The 18,179-nt window shown below is 41.4% G+C and overlaps 1 protein-coding gene across 2 annotated transcripts in view; it reads right to left on the reverse strand.

The window, feature by feature from the left end:
• The window catches only part of PLCL1 (phospholipase C like 1 (inactive)), a 334,323-nt gene extending 332,091 nt beyond the window's left edge, over positions 1–2,232 (reverse strand). For both annotated transcript variants that reach the window (XR_004299567.1, XM_032405397.1), the window contains exon 1: positions 1,540–2,232. Coding sequence is in view for 1 of the 2 variants with exons in the window: in XM_032405397.1 (XP_032261288.1) it covers positions 1,540–1,782 (243 nt within the window). In the remaining variant the exon portion in view is untranslated. The remainder of the gene's footprint in view (positions 1–1,539) is intronic.
• Between the last annotated feature and the right edge of the window lie 15,947 nt (positions 2,233–18,179).

The following is an 18,179-nucleotide window of genomic DNA, read 5'->3' on the forward strand; positions in this document are numbered from 1 at the left end:
GCACAGGACCTCATGTTGTATCAATATCTTAGAATCCAAAATGTAATTGTTCCCTAATTGTGCTGTTTTTTAAGTTTCAAAATAATATGCTTTCTGACCTGTGGGTTAAAAGAAAAAAAAGTGATCATTTCTTTTCTATCCAAATTCACACCCAGAATAGCACACTCCTTTTCACATAATCTAAAAGGCACAAAATAACAAAAACTACTACAAGTCATTTGCAACTACCACCCACTCTTCTTTTTATATAGAAATCTTCCTGTTGGTTTTAAACTTCCATGTGTCAGTGTTGGGGAAAAGCCTAGACAATACTTGGAGCTGGGTAGATGCACTGTGGGCACAGTCTTCCCAGACTGGCAAGGGGAGTTTGAGTTTGAGAAAGAGACATGCATTATGAGGTGGTTACACAGTTTAACTCTGAACAAGGGTCTTGAATGTATTAGCACACCAAGTAAATTGAAAATAGTAAGAAGCTCCAAGTCCATCTTTCACTATCATCTTTGGATATATATATATATACACACACGTACATACACAGTTCCATACTGACTACTCATTCTACCAAAACCAATTTTAATTTCACATGCACATGATTACTCACATTCATTTATGCTAAGAGGCCCTTTTCCAAAGCCTGTGGGAGAGTGACTTCCAGGGTACCTTACCACATGTCATGCACCCAAAAGATGAAATCTCAAACGGAAGAAGCCCCAAGTGGAAGGAAGACAGAAAGAGATAAGGGAGAGAGAGGCTTACAAATTTCTTGCCAAAGAGATGAAGAGAAATCTTGTCTGGTGGTTGAGGGGTGGGGAAGCATTTTCCCTGCATGCAACGGTAACCACAAAGACCAGGGATGATGCTTGGGGGATTGATTGCTTTCTGCTCACTCTTTCTGCAGTGCAGAAACTCAGGGCTCCACCATCGCTCTCCACTTGGCCGGAGGGTCCGCTGAAAACTCTGCTTGTCTACCGGGAAAGTTCACGCTTCTTGGGATTTCGGGACCGTTTGAGTCTGGAGGGTTGTTTTTGGGTTGGGGAGGGGGCTGTTTGGGGTGTGTGTGTGTGTGTGTGTGTGTGTGTGTGTGTGTGTGTGTGTGTGTGTTTCACTTGAGGGTAAACCGTGCATTTCCTTTACTGTGCGGGGGGGAGGGGGCTGGGGGTGGGGGCTAACCTTTCTCTGGAGAGCAATGCACAACCATCCCTGGTCTGCATTTACATTGAATCCTTCCTTTTTCGAAGCATCAACGGTTTAGTGAAGCTTTCAGAGAAAATGAGGGAAAGCATCTATCAAAACGCAAAGACGCAGAGCGGAACTTTTCCTCTGCTGTCAGGAAAAAAAAAAAAAGAAAGTGACTTCTGCTTCTCACGGCCAAGAGCTGAGTCTGGGAATCTCCGGACGAGGAAGGAAGGTTTGGTAATGAGGGAGGTGGGAGAAAACAATGCCGAGCCTGCGATGCCTCCGACACCGTACATCCTGCCTGGATCCCGGACCCACTCACCACCCACACCCACGCTCCTGGGGCGGCGCGGCCTCGCTTACCTTAATGATGCTACTGCGCCGGGGGGTCGCCCGCGCAGCCTCCAGGAGGCCGGCCTCGCTGTCAGCCGGGGCCCCTGCAGCGCCCGGCAGCGCGACCCCACTGCGACGGTCCCTCCACCTGCCCCCAGGGGCCACAGCCACGCCTTCTCCGGAGGCGGCGTCCGGACCCACTCGGGGGTCGTCTTCACATCCGGCTGCGTCCGGCGGCGCGGGACCCTCCCTGCCCGCCGCGCCCTCGGCCATGGCCGGCGTTTCGGGCTCTCTGGGGGAGACGGCACGCCCGGCAGCGGAGTCCAGCCTCTGGGCACGAGTGCGCTCCTGCACCCGGAGGCGGCTCTGCCAGACTTTGTTTCACCGCCCGGGGGCGGCGGCGGCGGCAACTTTCTGGAGAAGAGACATCGCTTGTATAGAGACGTCCGCGGGCTTTGGTCCAGGAGGCCGGCAGTCCGCTGGGGTACGGCGGCGGGAATGGGGAAGGAGATGTGAGCGGGAGGGAGAAGGAGAGGCGAAAGGGAGAGGGAGGTGTCCGAAATGTGATGCAAACGCCCGCTCTGCGCCAGACAAAAGGCACCGGGCGCCTCGCCGGGCGGCCTCGGAGGCCGGGACGCTTGCGGCCTGAGGGGGGCCGGAGCCGGACGTCCGCGGCCCGTAGCACCCGCCACCTGCCCGCGGACGGCGGCGCAGCGGCCCCAGGAAGTGCGGCGGCGGCGGCGGCGGCGGCGGCGGCCTCCACTCCGCTCTGTTGTGACAGGGAGGGAAGACTTGTTTTGACAGCCCGTGGGGATTGGCAGGCGTCTGAGCCTCTTAGGAGCCTAGCGTCGCCGAGGAGGGGTCGGCCCGACCAATCCCCACTGCGAAGGGGTGTGCCCGAGCGCGAAGAATGGAAGAATGTGTTCTGTAACTGGGAGCCGGCCCAGCCGGCTCGTGTACTCGAGCGAAGGTGTGAGCGCGCGCGCGTGTGCGCACCCGCAGGCGCTTCGTGTACGTTTTACGAAGTTTAGATATTCGAAATGGGCCTGAAGATGCAACAAAATCCGGGGATGGGGGAGGGGGCGAGGGAAGGAAACCTTTGGCAAAGCAAAGCAATTTGGAGGAAAGTTGGTGTTGAGCCCTAACGTCAAAGTGTTTGAGGTGACAGAGCGCAGCTTCGCACCATCAGGGGTTTGCAGGCTCTCACACCAACCCTTTGAAGTCAAGTCCATGTAGAGATAAACTAGGGTTTACTGGGGCCCTGGAGCTTCTTAAAATGATCTTCAGTTCATTCTGCAATGTGACTAAACATAACAAGGAAAGGGAATCAGATGAAAGAGGTGAGGGTAATAGGCAACTAAACCAACTAAATCCCTCTGGAGAGTGACTCCTAGCAAAGCATAGATATGATGGATGTTGATTAAGTACAAGATGAGGTGGGGGATTTATTCTATCCTAAAATATCCCTATTTGATAATGGTTCAACCTACTTTCTCTGGATAATCCTATATAAGCATATTTTGCTATTTCCAGCAAGTTAGCAACCAAGCAGAGATATATCTTTAGATAATGCAATGTCACTGTAATTTACCACAGAATGCTCAGGTAGATGTAAAAGATGGCTGTGAGGTTCCCTAGTAGGACAGAAAACGATGATTTGGTTTAAAGGCTTTTTAATATCCAAATCTATATTATACCTTATTTATAACATTAATTATATTTTAATTGTTAATAATTTGATAATTTGAGATGATACATATTCCTTTGGCTGTCCAAGAATATCAGAAATTCTTCAGCCTTTAAGACCCAGAATTTGTTAGAATTTCAGAATTTTAGAGACGCAAGGAGATTAAGGGATCATCTAGGACAGCCTTTTTATTTTACAGATGAGATGAAGGCCTGGGAAGCTTTAGTTTCTTGTCTACTACTTCGTGCAGGAGCTGAAATTAGAATCTGCCACTTAACTCCTCCTGTAATCTCAGCTCCTTTATCTCTCTCCTCTGGGGCTGCAAGCAGTCAGAACTGGTTAAGGCCCTTGAGAGGTTTCAGACTTGACATTTACCAACTTTTAGGTAAGACTGAGAAAACTCAAGTTTACCTTTTCTTTAAGTATAAATGCAGCCCAGTAATGAATGTACTGCAGATTAGCAACCTCTGGTTTTAGAACCAACACCACCCTCTAGTGAGATTCTACTGCATCTGTAATAGCAAATGCTCTCTTCTTTCTTTCTCCTATGTAAAAGACAGGAAGGGAAAATCAAAGTTTCCTTTTCAAGTGACCCACCTTTATTACCCCCAGAAGAAAGTAAAAGGTCCCCCAGACTTAAAACAACCATACATGTCCTTCATCTCCACTAACTAGTTCAAGGAATCCTTACCTCTCTTCTACAGGAAATATCTTTACTTGCTATCCTCACAAATATAACCTATTTTAGGCTATCATTTTTTTCTTTGATATTCAACTATTACTATGTTTTACTTTTGTCTTTATATGGTTATTTCAGAGCTTCATTTTTCTTTGTTACCCTTATAAAAATAACATTCTTGGGTTGTCCTCAAAGAAATGTAAATGACAGTTATCTTACTCATTATCTTGTTCTCCAATATTAATGTCATCTACAAAGACTTCCCATCCTACAGGTTTGTATATATAATTCTGATAATAATTTGGTTTTTTAAAGTATTAAAATCAGTGTCACCTTATTAACATTTAAGGTCGGTGATCTTCGAAAAAGAAGAAGCAAAAGAAGAAGAAGCTGCTAGAAAGTACAGCATATAAGTGTACAAAATTTTTTTGTTTCAACTAGATGCTATCCAGTTGGACTTTTATCTCTTCCCTCCCTTAGCAGCCTTCTCTCTCACCCTCATGTGAAGGCAAACACACACAGTCTCAGCTTCTCTCTCTCTCAAACTCTCTCGCTCACACACACACACATGCGCACACACATACACACCTTGTACTAAATCCTTTATTCTGAGTATCTGTTCATAAAGGCTATTATGTAATTCATTCTGCTTTGAGAAAATGGTTGGACCCTAATCTAACAAGTCTTTCATACTATTTTCTTCTAGCATAAGCTCAGTAGGCTTTTCCTGATACTCATATTTGCAGTTAAAAAAAAAAAAAAAAAGATCCACCCACTGAATCTTCTCCTACCTGGGGACAGATTCTACTCTGGCCGCATTCCCAAGACTGAAAGGTTTAATCAGATTTGGTTAAGTCAGCAGCTATTGTCACATTCCTACCCCTCCATTAATAATCCCCCCTTTCTGAACCCTCCTACACTGTTGGTGGGAATGCAAGCTGGTGCAGCCACTCTGGAAAACAGTATGGAGGTTCCTCAAAAAGTTGAAAATAGAGCTATCCTACGACCCAGCAATTGCACTACTGGGTATTTACCCCAAAGATATAAATGTAGTGATCCGAAGGGGTACGTGCACCCCAATGTTTATAGCAGCAATGTCCACAATAGCCAAACTATGGAAAGAGCCACGAAGTCCATCAACAGATGAATGGATAAAGAAGATGTGGTATATATATACAATGGAATATTATGCAGCCATCAAAAAAACCGAAATCTTGCCATTTGCAATGACGTGGATGGAACTAGAGGGTATTAAGCTAAGTGAAATAAGTCAATCAGAAAAAGACAAGTATCATATGATCTCACTGATATGAGGAATCCTTAATCTCAGGAAACAAACTGAGGGTTGCTAGAGTGGTGGGGGTGGGAGGATGGGGTGGCTGGGTGATGGACACTGGGGAGGGTATGTGCTATGGTGAGTGCTGTGAATTGTGTAAGACTGATGAATCACAGACCTGTACCTCTGAAACAAATAATACATTATATGTTAAAAAAAAGAAGAAGAAGAAGAAGATAGTAGGAAGGGAAAAATGAAGGGGGGAAATCGGAGGGGGAGACAAACCATGAGAGACTATGGACTCTGAGAAATAAACTGAGAGTTTTAGAGGGCAGGGGGGTGGGAGGATGGGTTAGCCCAGTGATGGGTATTAGGGAGGGCACGTATTGAATGGAGCACTGGGTGTTATACACAAACAATGAATCATGGAACACTACATCAAAAACTAATGATGTAATGTATGGTGACTAACATAATAAAATAAAATTTAAAAAATAATAATAATAATAATCCCCCCTTTCCAAATTAATATCACCCACAATTCTTGCCTCTCAACCTTTCACCAAATAAGGCAGCAATCACTTGATTGGCAAATTGGAAGCTGGGGTGAGGGGAAGGGAAAAGGATGTGAATAAGAGTAATGAATAATAAGAGCAATTCAAATGTAACCACCACGGAAAGGTCTTCTTTGATCACAAATCTCAAGTTGCTCCTTCAACCCCACACACATACCATGTTACTTATATTATTCCGTTTTGCTTTCTCATAGGATTTTATCACTATGAATAAACTGTCCTGTCCATGGAATTGTTTACTTATATATTGTCTTACTGACCTCCTATCTCTGCCCCACTAACATGGAGAATGAATTCTCCATGTGCAAAAGATTTTGTTCATTGCTTTATCTCTAGGTCCCAGGACCATGTCTGGCATAGAGTGGGTGCTCGATAAATATCTGTGGACAGAATCTTCACCTTTGCAATCCTCTGACTGAATAAAAAACCATTTTTTATTTTTTTAAAAAAATGGCTTTGTCACTGCCCACACTATAGGACTTCTCATCTTCTGGGATCCTAGAATTCCATCCTAGGGCAGAAATCAAAACAGATCCAAAGTAAGCAGTTGCAAAAGCAGAAGGATGCTTATAAATTGGAGTAACCTGAAATTGAGAATTGGACTGGAAGACAACTGAGAGGAACCTAATCAGGTCCAGCAACCCTGAAAATACATAGCCCAGAATCAGTGACCAGAGCTCCACTTTACAGATAAGGAAACTAAGGATCAAAAGGGTCAATAAGCTTGCTCAGAGTTAGAGCCAAAAGGAAGTGATGGATCCAGGATTTGACTGTCCCAGTCAGTGACTTCGAAGCTTGTACTCTTCCTGCTACATGAGGCTTTCATAAGGTGCAAGTCCAATGACGTCGTGGAGGAAGAGCCGTTCCTACAGGTTTGGGACCACTCACATTCGGCATGACACCCTCTCATCTTAACAACAGCATTACCTTTATGTCATCATGATGGTGTATGAAGCTGACAGATTTATCAGTGTGTGAGGAAACACATTTATCCTCTTGTTCACATATGTGTAGGAAAGGATATTTTGATATTAAAAGTCAGTTCTCCTGATAAGTTCAAAGATGCACTGAACAGGAGTATGGCATTTTCAAATGAGTCATATATCCTTATATTCATTCATAACACTCTCCAATACACATAATAATCATTTCAATTTGCTAGCTCAAGAAAACAATTTGCAGGGTAATTTGTAGTATAAATGTTATAGTAGAATAAATATATACGAAGGCAATAAAAGATAAGCAAAACTAAATACAACCTCTTAAAATTCAAGTTTTTTTCTCTTCAAAGGTATTCTTTTGTCCCTTATGTTAGCAATTAAGTAGGAAATTTCAGTAACTGAAACATAAAAGTCAACTAATTTTATTTAAAGGTACAAGTAATCCACGCCATGATAGTGGTCCTACAAAAATGAGAAGTTACAAATTGTTTAGAATAGATCTAGATTCCCCAGGTTAATAAATCTTCGAAGTACTGAAAGGCAATACATTTAAGAAATCTTTAATTACAGCCAATGTTCTTCAATGTCCAAAAGCTGCTGCTTCCTTCACATGTTGGGAAACTTCTATACCAGCAGGAAAGCCGGATGCCTGGGTGTCTGTCCATTAACTCTCCCTCTCGGGAATCATGTAGACCCCAAGGCTAAGATACAGGATTAGGAGCCCCAGGTAAATCATCTGGGAACAGTCTGTATGTGCAAGGCCAATGTCTTTTTAAAATAGACAGTGTTAAAAAAATAAAATAAAATAAAATAGGCAGTGTTGATTTATTTTCTCTGTATTAACTGACTTTTTTTTTTAAGATTTTATGTATTTATTTGACAGAGAGAGACACAGCGGGAGAGGGAACACAAGCAGGGGGAGTAGGAGAGGGAGAAGCAGGCTTCCCGCTGAGCAGGGAGCCAGGGATGCGGCGCTCGATCCCAGGACTGGGATCACGACCCCAGCGGAAGGCAGACGCTTAACGACTGAGCCACCCAGGCGCCCCTGTATTAACTGACTTTGACATGGATCCTGAAGATGGAGCTCATGTCATCATTATGGTCCACACTAATGCAGAAACCACAGAGGCATTTATGAAAACTACCACTGGAATGGCACCAATGAAGCCACATGAAAACTTGTTTCTCTTCTTCATTTTATTTGATGATTGGATCTTTTCCAGGTATGAAGTTATAATAGAAACCTCTTCAAATGAAACACACTCCCGATGCCTGACCCTTGCAATGCAGGAGTAAATATAAGTTTGGTTCCTCATCCTCTCCCCATCCAGGTACATACCCCAAATCTAATTCATCTGCATGTGTTAGGAAACTAAGGACCTCCAATTTATGCCAAGACATAAGGTTTATTAATGCTTTTTTTTTTTTTTTTTTTAGATTTTATTTATTTATTTGACAGAGAGAGGCACAGCGAGAGAGGGAACACAAGCAGGGGGAGTGGGAGAGGGAGAAGCAGGCTTCCCGCTGAGCAAGGAGCCCAATGTGGGGCTCGATCCCAGGACTCTGGGATCATGACCTGAGCGAAGGCAGACGCTTAACGACTGAGCCACCCAGGCGCCCCTATTAATGCTTTTTTAGCATCTTAGGACCCATTGGAAGAAAATGAAGAGTGATATTTCTTTCCCTAATGCATTCCCTTTGGGTCATGATATATGAGTCTTATACCTATTTTGTTAACCTTATTGATATGCCTTTGTTGCATTTTACTTCAAGTCTTTGGGAGGAAGAAGCAGAGTGCAATATTTAAATAAACACAAAATTGTAATGCATTTTCTGAAGTGTAAAACAAGAATAAAGTATGGTCTCTTCTGTGAGGCATTTTTAGTTCCCCATGAGTTTTCGGGTACATAGCTCTTTCATTAAGCATAATGCAAGTTTACCCCCTTTACAAAATGAAAAGCCATAAAAAGTGAGTCCTTTAAAAAAAAAATCCATTTGAGGCCAAATGTCTAGTGAAAACTGGATTGCTAGCATTTCCTCGGTCATTAACCCCTGTGAGAATCCCCCAGTTCCCACCCTCACTGACTCATATAGGTCATCATGGAGACAACTACTTCTTCCCTCATCCACAGTAGAGGAGCTGCAGCTGCTGAACTGCACTTGGGATGTTTGCCATTCTCTGTTCTATATGAAATGTACTGGTGAAACTTCAGATGATGTCACAATTGTTTTTGAAAGATTGGGGGAGATAAAGGCATGTTGCAGGAATCATCTAAAATATTAAACAGCAGCAAAGAACTGAAATTTAACTTAAACTGTGAAGTAGGATAATAAACAACAAACATTGTGCAATACTACATTTAGTGTAATGAGAGGTTCTAGAGCTTTCTTTAAATTTTTTCCTAACCAAAATGGGATTGTAGTAACTAAACTGGTAACTGCATATAGAATTTATTTGGAAGATTCCTTACGAGCCATACTTAAACTCTAGGAAAAAAACACAGAATGTCGTTATTTTTAGACTATCATTTCTAAAGGAAAGGATATTTTTCTGATTTTTGATAGATGTTATATTTCCTGTAAACATAAACTTCAGAAAAATAAAATATATGAAAAATAGAATCTTACTTTTTCCATATGCCTTAATTTTTCCTGTCTTCAAAATATGGATTAAACAGGTTTTAGTTTGTTTTCTGTAAATGTAAATAATGGTGTGTGATCTGTGATTGAAACTAAAGTCAAAAGGAGTACTTCTTTATTTTTTTTTTTTATTCATTTGAGACAGAGAAATACAGAGAGAGAGAGAGAGAGCATGAGCTGGGGGAGGTGCAGAGGGAGAGGGAGAAGCAGGCTCTCCGCTGAGCAGGGAGCCCGATGTGGGACTCAATCCCAGGACCCTGGGATCGTGACCTGAGCCAAAGGCAGACGCTTAATCAACTGAGCCACCCAGGCGCCCAAAAGGAGTACTTCTTATCTGTACACCCAGTAGATGAGAAAAAATAGCATTTAATTAGAAAAAAGTATTTTCTCTTATTTCTCATCTTAAAATTTATTTAGTAATCTCTACACCCAATGTGGAGCTTGAACTCACAACCCTGAGATCAAGAGTCGCATGCTCTTCCAACTGAGCCAATAAGACACCCCTCTTATTTCTCGTCCTTTTTTTTTTAAGATTTATTTATCCATTTTAGAAAGAGAGAGTGGGGGAAGGGGCAGAGGGAAAGGAGAGAGAATCCTCCAGCAGACTCCCCACTAAGCACAGAGCCCTACTCAGGGCTCAATTCCAGGACCCTGAGACCATGACCTCAGCCAAAATCAAGAGCCAGATGCTCAATTGACTGAGCCACCCAGGCACCCCTCTTATTTCTTATCTTAATTCTCCATACTCACCAATCATTAATGGCATCCATTAGGTATGACTCACATGGAAATATTTCATTAACACTCTTTGTTTTAAAGACAATCTTCATACTCATGGGGATGCTCACTAATCCTCCCTGTGGAAGGGTTTATGCCTCCTCAACTGGTTAACAGCAGGCTCAGTCTGTTATGGATTTGCTTTAGCCAATGAAAGATGAATGAAAGCCCCTTCTGAACAGAGCCAGTGCATGCTTAACCATGATCTCATCTTCCTCTGCCACAAGATTAATTGGTTACCAGATAGAGGTTAGATGCTAAGTGAAAATGGCAAGGAGCAGAGCTCAAGCCAATCTACAATGGATGTGTAACATGTTCAAGAAAGCAACCTCTGTGGTAAGCCTCTTAGATTTGGGGGTCATCTGTTACTGTAGTATAACCAAGTCTCTTTTAACTGATACAGATACATAAGTCTACTGAAAGCCCTACACTTTCTACAACCATGCTATTGGTCCATATGGCCAGATACTACTTGATTTATATAGCAAATAAACATTCCTGGCATCTATTAAACTAGTAAAAACTAAAAATTTTTGGATATCCAAAAATTGTGTATAGTTATTTCTATTTCTGTGACATATTTTTCTCATTTCTTTCTTTCCTATAACCTATATAAGCCTCTGTTTCTGTCTTTCTTGTTAGGTTTCGAAATGGCAGCCTAAGTATGATCAATGCATGCTCCTTTTGGTATAATTTTTTCTTTTACCTGTCTTAAACATTTCTCTCCTCCTCCATGCACATCAACCCTCCCACTCCTTGCAAGGTAACTCAAATTAACAACCTAAGTTGCCAAGTTAAAGCATCTTTTCAGCTTTAGTGTACATTCATGTGTGTGTGCATGCACGTGTGTAGAGAAAGTGTGTGTGTTTGTCATTGTTTGATTTACTAAAAAAAAGAAGAGGTGGGCAGATGTATTTTATACATACTGTTCTGCATCTTCTTTTTCTCACTTCTTTTTCTCAACAATACCTGGTAAGAATCCCCACCTTATCTGCATCTACTAATTTGTTCTTTTAATAACTGCAAATATTCTATGGTATGGATATATGATAATTCATTTAGGCATTGCTGTATTTGGGGTATTCAATTTATGTCTAGTTTTTCACCACTACAAACAACACTGTAATTATCATTTTTGCACACATGGTTTTATGAACCAGTTGTTTAATTTCCATAAAACAAATTCCCAAGAGTAGAATTTTTTAGGTCTAAGGTTGTATGTATTTTTAATTTTAATAGATAATGCTAGATGGATTTCCCAAAGAATTACAGCACTTCACATTTTACCTTAATAGGTATTGTAGCTCTCAATAATTTCTGCCTATCTTATAGGTATAAAGTTAGATTCCATTGTTATGTTAATTTCACTTTCCAGATTACTAAGCATCATTTCAAATGTTTCTGGGTCATTTGGACTCAGTCCACACATGTGCCTTGAGTAATTTTCCATTGGACTGAATGCCTTTTTTCTTCTTGGTTTGTAAGAGCTCTATAGCAAACACAGAGATCCCACACTCAGATCCTGCTTCAGTAAAAGGCTCACTCTCCAGCTTCAAGGCATATGGTTCACTGACAGCCTTCAGCTGTTCAGTTACTCAGGGTTCTCCTCAACTTTTGAGCCAAGGTCATGTTCTTCTTGGGGCAGCCCCTTGCCAGCGAATGAGTGAAGTGTTGATAGCTGAGGACAAGCTCTTCTCTTCTCTGGGCAATTTCCTGTCAGTGGGCCCTAGCCATTTCCACCAAGGCAGGACTCCTCCAACAGGCAATCATTGTTCCAGCTGCCCCTTGGGCTGGTTGAGATTTTTGTCATGTCTGTATCTGAACTCTTCCTGTCCAATCCTGCTTCTCCCTTTTCCCTCCACATGTGTTACTTTCCAATAAATCTTTCACCTCTAATGCCACATGCTTCTCAGAAAACCCAACCAGTATATTATAGATGTTATCCTTACTATGTCATCAGCTTTAATATTTTTCCAGGCTATTGTTTATTGATTTTATATCTGTTGCCTATATAATATATTAATTTTCATATAATCAAGTATGTCTCTCTTTTCAGCACTTTCAGCACTTTCCAACCCCTAGGTTGTACATGTAATCTCCTACCTTTTCTTGCAAGATTTTTTTTAACATTTAAGTATTTGGTCTTTCTATACTTTATTTTTGAATTTAATTTATATGTGTATACAAGCATTTATATAAAATTTTTTAAATAAGATGGTGGGCTGCTTTTTTTTTTCTTCATTAAATAATCTACTCTTTTCTCACTGAATTGAATTATCCTTCTTGTCATATGTTAAATTATCACATATACTCAGTCTACTTTTGGGTTATCTGTTCTGATCCAATACCATATGAATTTGATTATAGTGACCTTGTAGCATGTTCTAATGTCCATACTCTCTCCACATTGTAGCTAGAGGGATTTACCTAAAATATAAGTCTGACTCCCTGCTATGAAGCTTTACTGGCTTCCCACTACCAGCTGAATAGAGTCCAGGCTTTTTGGCACATGTGGCCATGGCTCTTGTCTACATCCCTGGCTTCCTTTCTGGCTACTCCATTTCTCTTCCTACTCCAGATGTAAAAATAATAGCTTTGAATTTTGGTTGCTTCTAAAATTTTCAGTGCTTCAAGGAGTTCCAACCTTAAACAGATCCAGATATACAATGTAAGGGCAAATACAGACTAAAAATAAGAGGTTTAATTCTCCCTGGGAGAAATAAGGAAAAAGACTTCTCCCATCTCTTTTTTTTCCCCCCAGAATTTTTTTCTCTGTCCTTTTCAAATGTATATAAATCTTTATAATGGCTAACTATCCTCAAAAAGTTAAAAATAGAACTGCCCTACAATCCAGCAATTGCCCTACCAGGTATTTACCCAAAGGATACAAAAATACAGATTCAAAGGGGTACATACACTCTGATGTTTATAACATCATCAACAATAGCCAAAATAGGAGCACCTTGGTGGCTCAGTCAGTTAAGTGTCTGACTCTTGATTTTGGCTCAAGTCATGATCTCAGAGTCATGAGATTAAGCCCTGAGTTGGGCACCATGCTGGGCATGGAGTCTGCTTGAGATTCTCTCCCTCTCCCTCTGCCCCACTGCCTGCTCATGTGTACTCATGTGCTTGAGCTCTCTCTCTCTCTCAAATAAATAAATCTTAAAAAAAAAAAAAAAGTCTGACTCTTGATCTCAGCTCAGGTCTTGATCTCATGGTCTGTGAGTTCAAGCCCCACATTGGGCTCCACATTTGGCATGAAGCCTATTTAAAAAAACAAACAAACAAAACAATAGCCAAACTATGAAAAGAGCCCAAGCGTCCATTGACTGATGAATGGATAAAGGAGATGTGGCATATAAATACCATGGAATATTACTCAGCCATCAAAAAGAATGAAATCTTGCCATTTGCAACAACATGATGGAGCTAGAATGTATTATGCTAAGCAAAATAAGTTAGTCAGAGAAAGACAAATACCCTATGATTTCACTCATATGTGGAAATCAGGAAACAAAACAGATGAACATATGGAAGGGCGGGGAAGAGAGAGGGAAGCAAACCGTAAGAGACTCTTCACGATAGAGAACAAACTGAGGGTTGATGGAGGGAGGTGGATGGGGGAATGGGTATTAAGGAGGGCACTTATGATGAGCACTGGGCATTATATGTAAGTGATGAACCACTAAATTCTACTCCTGAAATCAATATTACACTATATGTTAACTAGAATTTAAATAAAAATTTGGAAAAAAAAAAAAAACACCTTTTTGAAATGCAAACAGCAAGGGAGATAGTTCCCCTATTTCCCAGTTTCAGTAAGAAGTTAAGATCCTAACTTTGATGTTTGCTTTACTCCAGTTTGCAAAATTACCTCCTGCTATAAAGATACGAGGTTTGTTTTTCCTCTCTGAAAGCCAATAAGATGGTGACTCCAATCACCAGGTAAGGTTAGGATGAACTATCTGTGATGTAATGGGTTGTGTCTGCTTGGCAATATAAGTGGGTGAGATTCCTTTCTTTGTTTTGTCTTTGCAATTTCTTGCCTGTGATGTGTACCACAGAGTTCATGCTTATTCGGTGATGAAACTGGTTTCTGTCTCTATCACCTTTGTGGAGAGGTATTCTTTTAAAAAAAAAAAAAAAAAGATTTTATTTATTCACTTGAGACACAGAGAGAGAGAGAGAGAGAGAGCATGAGCAGGGAAAGAGGCAGAGGGAGAAGGAGAAGCAGGCTCACGGCTGAGCCAGGAGCCCGATGTGGGGCTTGATCCCAGGACCCTGGAATCATGACCTGAGGCGAAGGCAGATGCTTAACCATCTGAGCCACCCAGGCACCCCTGTAGAGAGGTATTCTGAGTGGGGAGAAGATTTTGCATTTTAATTATATTTCCCCAATGGTGACCAATATGGATATTTTCTTGAGCACAGAACCAACAGAGGGCAAATTCATAGAAAGCTGTTTTTTAGCCTGCAATCATTAAACACAATGTGCAACCTAAACTTTCAGTTCACAAGGTTACCACATCTTAGGTTACCAGATCTGTGCTCCTGATATAGTCCCTTCTGCAATCTCTCAGGTGCCCTCTCAGTTTGAAGTTTTCCTGAGTTATTCTGTTTTTGTCATGTTTTCCTTCAACCAAAAGCAAACTAAATTCAACCTGTTTAATCCTATTGTAGAGAAAAAGTCATTTGATGGTTATGAACTCACTTCTGTATATGCTGTGATTGGCCCAAATCTCCCTTCAGGACCAAGCCATTGTTCCACCAGATGCTGGGGTGTGGGCTGTTCTCAGCTAAGTTCCTCTCCAGAAATTGCCCTCAGCCAAAGAGAGTCATCTTGTCCAAAGTCCGGACTCTTGTCTGGGAGCAGCCTGCACCCAATGTCTATAGATAGGTAGATGAGGATAGAGAGTACAGTGGAGGGGGAAGGGACCCTAGTCTCTGGGGACAACTCTGTAGGTCATCCTAGGATTGCTGAAACTCTGTTGCAAAAATCACAACTCAACTTGCTCTGCCCAGTCCTGCTTCCCTCACTCTTCTCAGGTACTCTTCCCAAACTCATATTCCCCAAAATTTCTACACGCAAATCTCAGAGTCTGTTTCCTGAGGAACCCACTTGCAACATTCACCAAAATGAATATTTTTCCAAATGTCAAACAGTTACTGATGTCTGAGAATATGATAGTAAAACATGATGAACATAAATGAGGGTTTCTTGACACCATCTTACAGTGCAGGAGCTATGTTTAGGCAGGGCTACCACTGGCCTGTTCAGCATCTTTTTATGTATTAGAAAAATGCACTCCCATTGAATGGAGGGGCTTGTGGCTACATGGTTCTATGAGTGGAGCAGTAAGGGCTGGATTTCATCCTACGAGCTCCTTTGGCTAGACAACCTTATGTATTGAGTAATCTATGCAACACTACATGGTGGCCTTCCTTCGATTCAAAAGATCAGAGTGCACCAAGGCAACAATTGCCCACTACTCAAAAACAACATAGTTGCTGGAGTAGAGGACAAGTGACAATTAAATATTTTTTAAAAAGATGTTTAAAAAGTCATGGATAGGACGCTAGCAACATGAACTATTGCCAAGATGCCTATGGGTGAGAGAAAACATGAATTAAGAGGTTCATGATAGTACCCGAAAATACCTCATGCATCTGAAGGAAACCAGAATATGTCACCCCAAAATATGCCTCTTGACCTAGGAATTATTTTGAGTTGAAGGCAATTAAGAAACAGTAAACACAGAAAAAGCTCCCCCTTTTGTGCCTAAAGACAGGAAATAAATTCTTTTCCTAGAGACAGACACTTATCAGCCCCAAGACAGGGCACCAGAGGAATCTGCAAACTAATCTTGTTAAACTAACCCTTATCTTCCTCGTTTCTTCTTCACCATTTACTATCTCTAACCTAAACTCCTTCATCTTGTCAATTACTCATAAATGTATTGTTTCTTTGTCTAAAAGGTATAAAAGCTTCCTGCTCTGGTCAGTTCTTAGATCTTCATTCCCTTATGAAGGCCCCCAAGTACATGTAAAAATTCAGTAAAATTTGTATGCTTTTGTCCTATTAATCTTTGTCAATTTAATTTTCAGACCCAGCCAGGAACCCTAAGAGGGTCAAGGAAAACTTTTTCCTCCCAGAAAGATCACATCTACAAATGAGGTAAGAATGGAAAGAGGTTGGGGCGCCTGGGTGGCTCAGTCAGTTATGCATCTGTCTTCAGCTCAGGTCATGATCCCAGGGTCCTGGGATGGAGCCCCATGTCAGGCTCCCTGCTTAGCAGGGAGCCTGCTTCTCCCTCTCCTTCTGCCGCTCCCCCCTGCTTGTGCTATCTCAAATAAATAAATAAAATCTTAAAAAAAAAAAATGGGAAGAGGTTAAAAAACAGTTGTATAAATTTCAAAAATCTTTAAAAAAAAATGTTGGGGGGCGTGCCTAGGTGGCTCAGTCAGTTAAGTGTCTGCCTTGAGCTCAGGTCATGATCCCAAGGTCCTGGGATTGAGCCCCTCCACAGACTCCCCTGCTCAGCAGGGAGTCTGTTTCTCCCTCTGCTCTCTCCCTGCTCATGCTCTCTCTCTCTCTCTCTCAAATAAATAAATAAATAAATAAATAAATAAATAAATAAATCTTTAAAAAGAGAAAGAAAGACAGCCGTTGGTGGTCAGAAGGTAAGGGTAAAATAAAGGAGCAAGCCAAGGCAAACACTGCAGGACTGAGTCTACAAGTGGACAATATGTTCTGGGCAATCATTCTTGGACTGAAGTCTTGCTGCACAGGTCTTATTTTTGTATATGGTGGTATAATATCTGCGAATGTTCAAAGGATTTTGCAGGTGGGATGTTCCAAACACAAGGTCTTCCCCTGAAAAGCAACTGAAAACATGTATAATTATTAAACCATACTTGCGTAAGTGAATCAAGAAAAGATTCTCTGATGATGACTGTTTTTCATTCTTATTCCAGAAGTAAGAGTAAAATGGTAAGGAATGGGTATAAAATGGAGGGTGGGGTGAGGGTTGCCTATTCATTTAGTCTCTATTCTATAAATAATTACTGAGGTCCTACCTTATGCTGCACAGTCAGCTCTAATATTTTATATTCCTGCGTCTAAGTAGTTGCTCAAAATAAACTGCATATGCAAATAAAACAGTTTTATAAGGAATTTTCCAATGAATCACTTACTGTTCCAGTCTAGATCATCTGGGTAACATCCTCTCTAAATGTAAGTATTACATTCCATAAAGGAAAAGGAAATCTGAACTGGACTCTGCTCCTTAAGACAGATTTTTAAAATTCCTATCCCTCACCTCTCCTATTTCAAATATCCAACCATCATAGAGAAGAAGAAAGTACCTAATCATCCTCCAGAATACAACAATAGGTTAATAGACATGGGAACAAGAGAGAAATAAAATGGAAACAGAGGCATCTTCTAAACATGTCCTTTCATGTTGTTTTATCTACCAAGTCACTCCCTGATTTGGGCTGTCTCTGCACCTGGCAACTCTTGTACTGCTACACTTAGCACATTGAGTGTATAAACTTTCTATTTACTTAGCTCCTTCTTGCACTAGACCACAGGCTGCTGGAGAGCAAGAACCAGGTTTTAATCACTGCCACATCCCCTGCCATCCATAGTAAAGCCTGGTCCATAGGAGGCCCACAGATGGTTATCTAGGTCTATAAGCTAGAGAACACATCCCAAGGGTTATTGAGAAAAGGACTGTCTAAAATAGATATTAGGAGTTAGAATCAGTGTCTAGAAAATTCAAGGAGCAGTAATGGAAGAATTACCAGCAAGGGAACGCAAGCAAGAGGGAGGGCAGGTTTGAGTAAATCCCTGAAATAAGAACTATGCTCTTAACTGACTGTGTGAAGGAAAAAGATGGGAAACATTGGGATGCTAGTACAAAATATAAACAAATGGGATATTAGGTTTGCAATTTGTTATGTGTTGCACTTTTATATTTATCTTTGTCAATGACCTCTCCAGGATTTGAAACTTGAGACTTCTGAACCATCCTCACCAATCCCTCCCCAACATCACCACGTCCAAGAGTCTCAGTTCTTCTCTGGTTTCTCC

Source organism: Phoca vitulina, unplaced genomic scaffold (assembly GCF_004348235.1).
Source record: "Phoca vitulina isolate PV1807 unplaced genomic scaffold, GSC_HSeal_1.0 scaffold1, whole genome shotgun sequence".
NCBI lineage: Eukaryota > Metazoa > Chordata > Mammalia > Carnivora > Phocidae > Phoca > Phoca vitulina.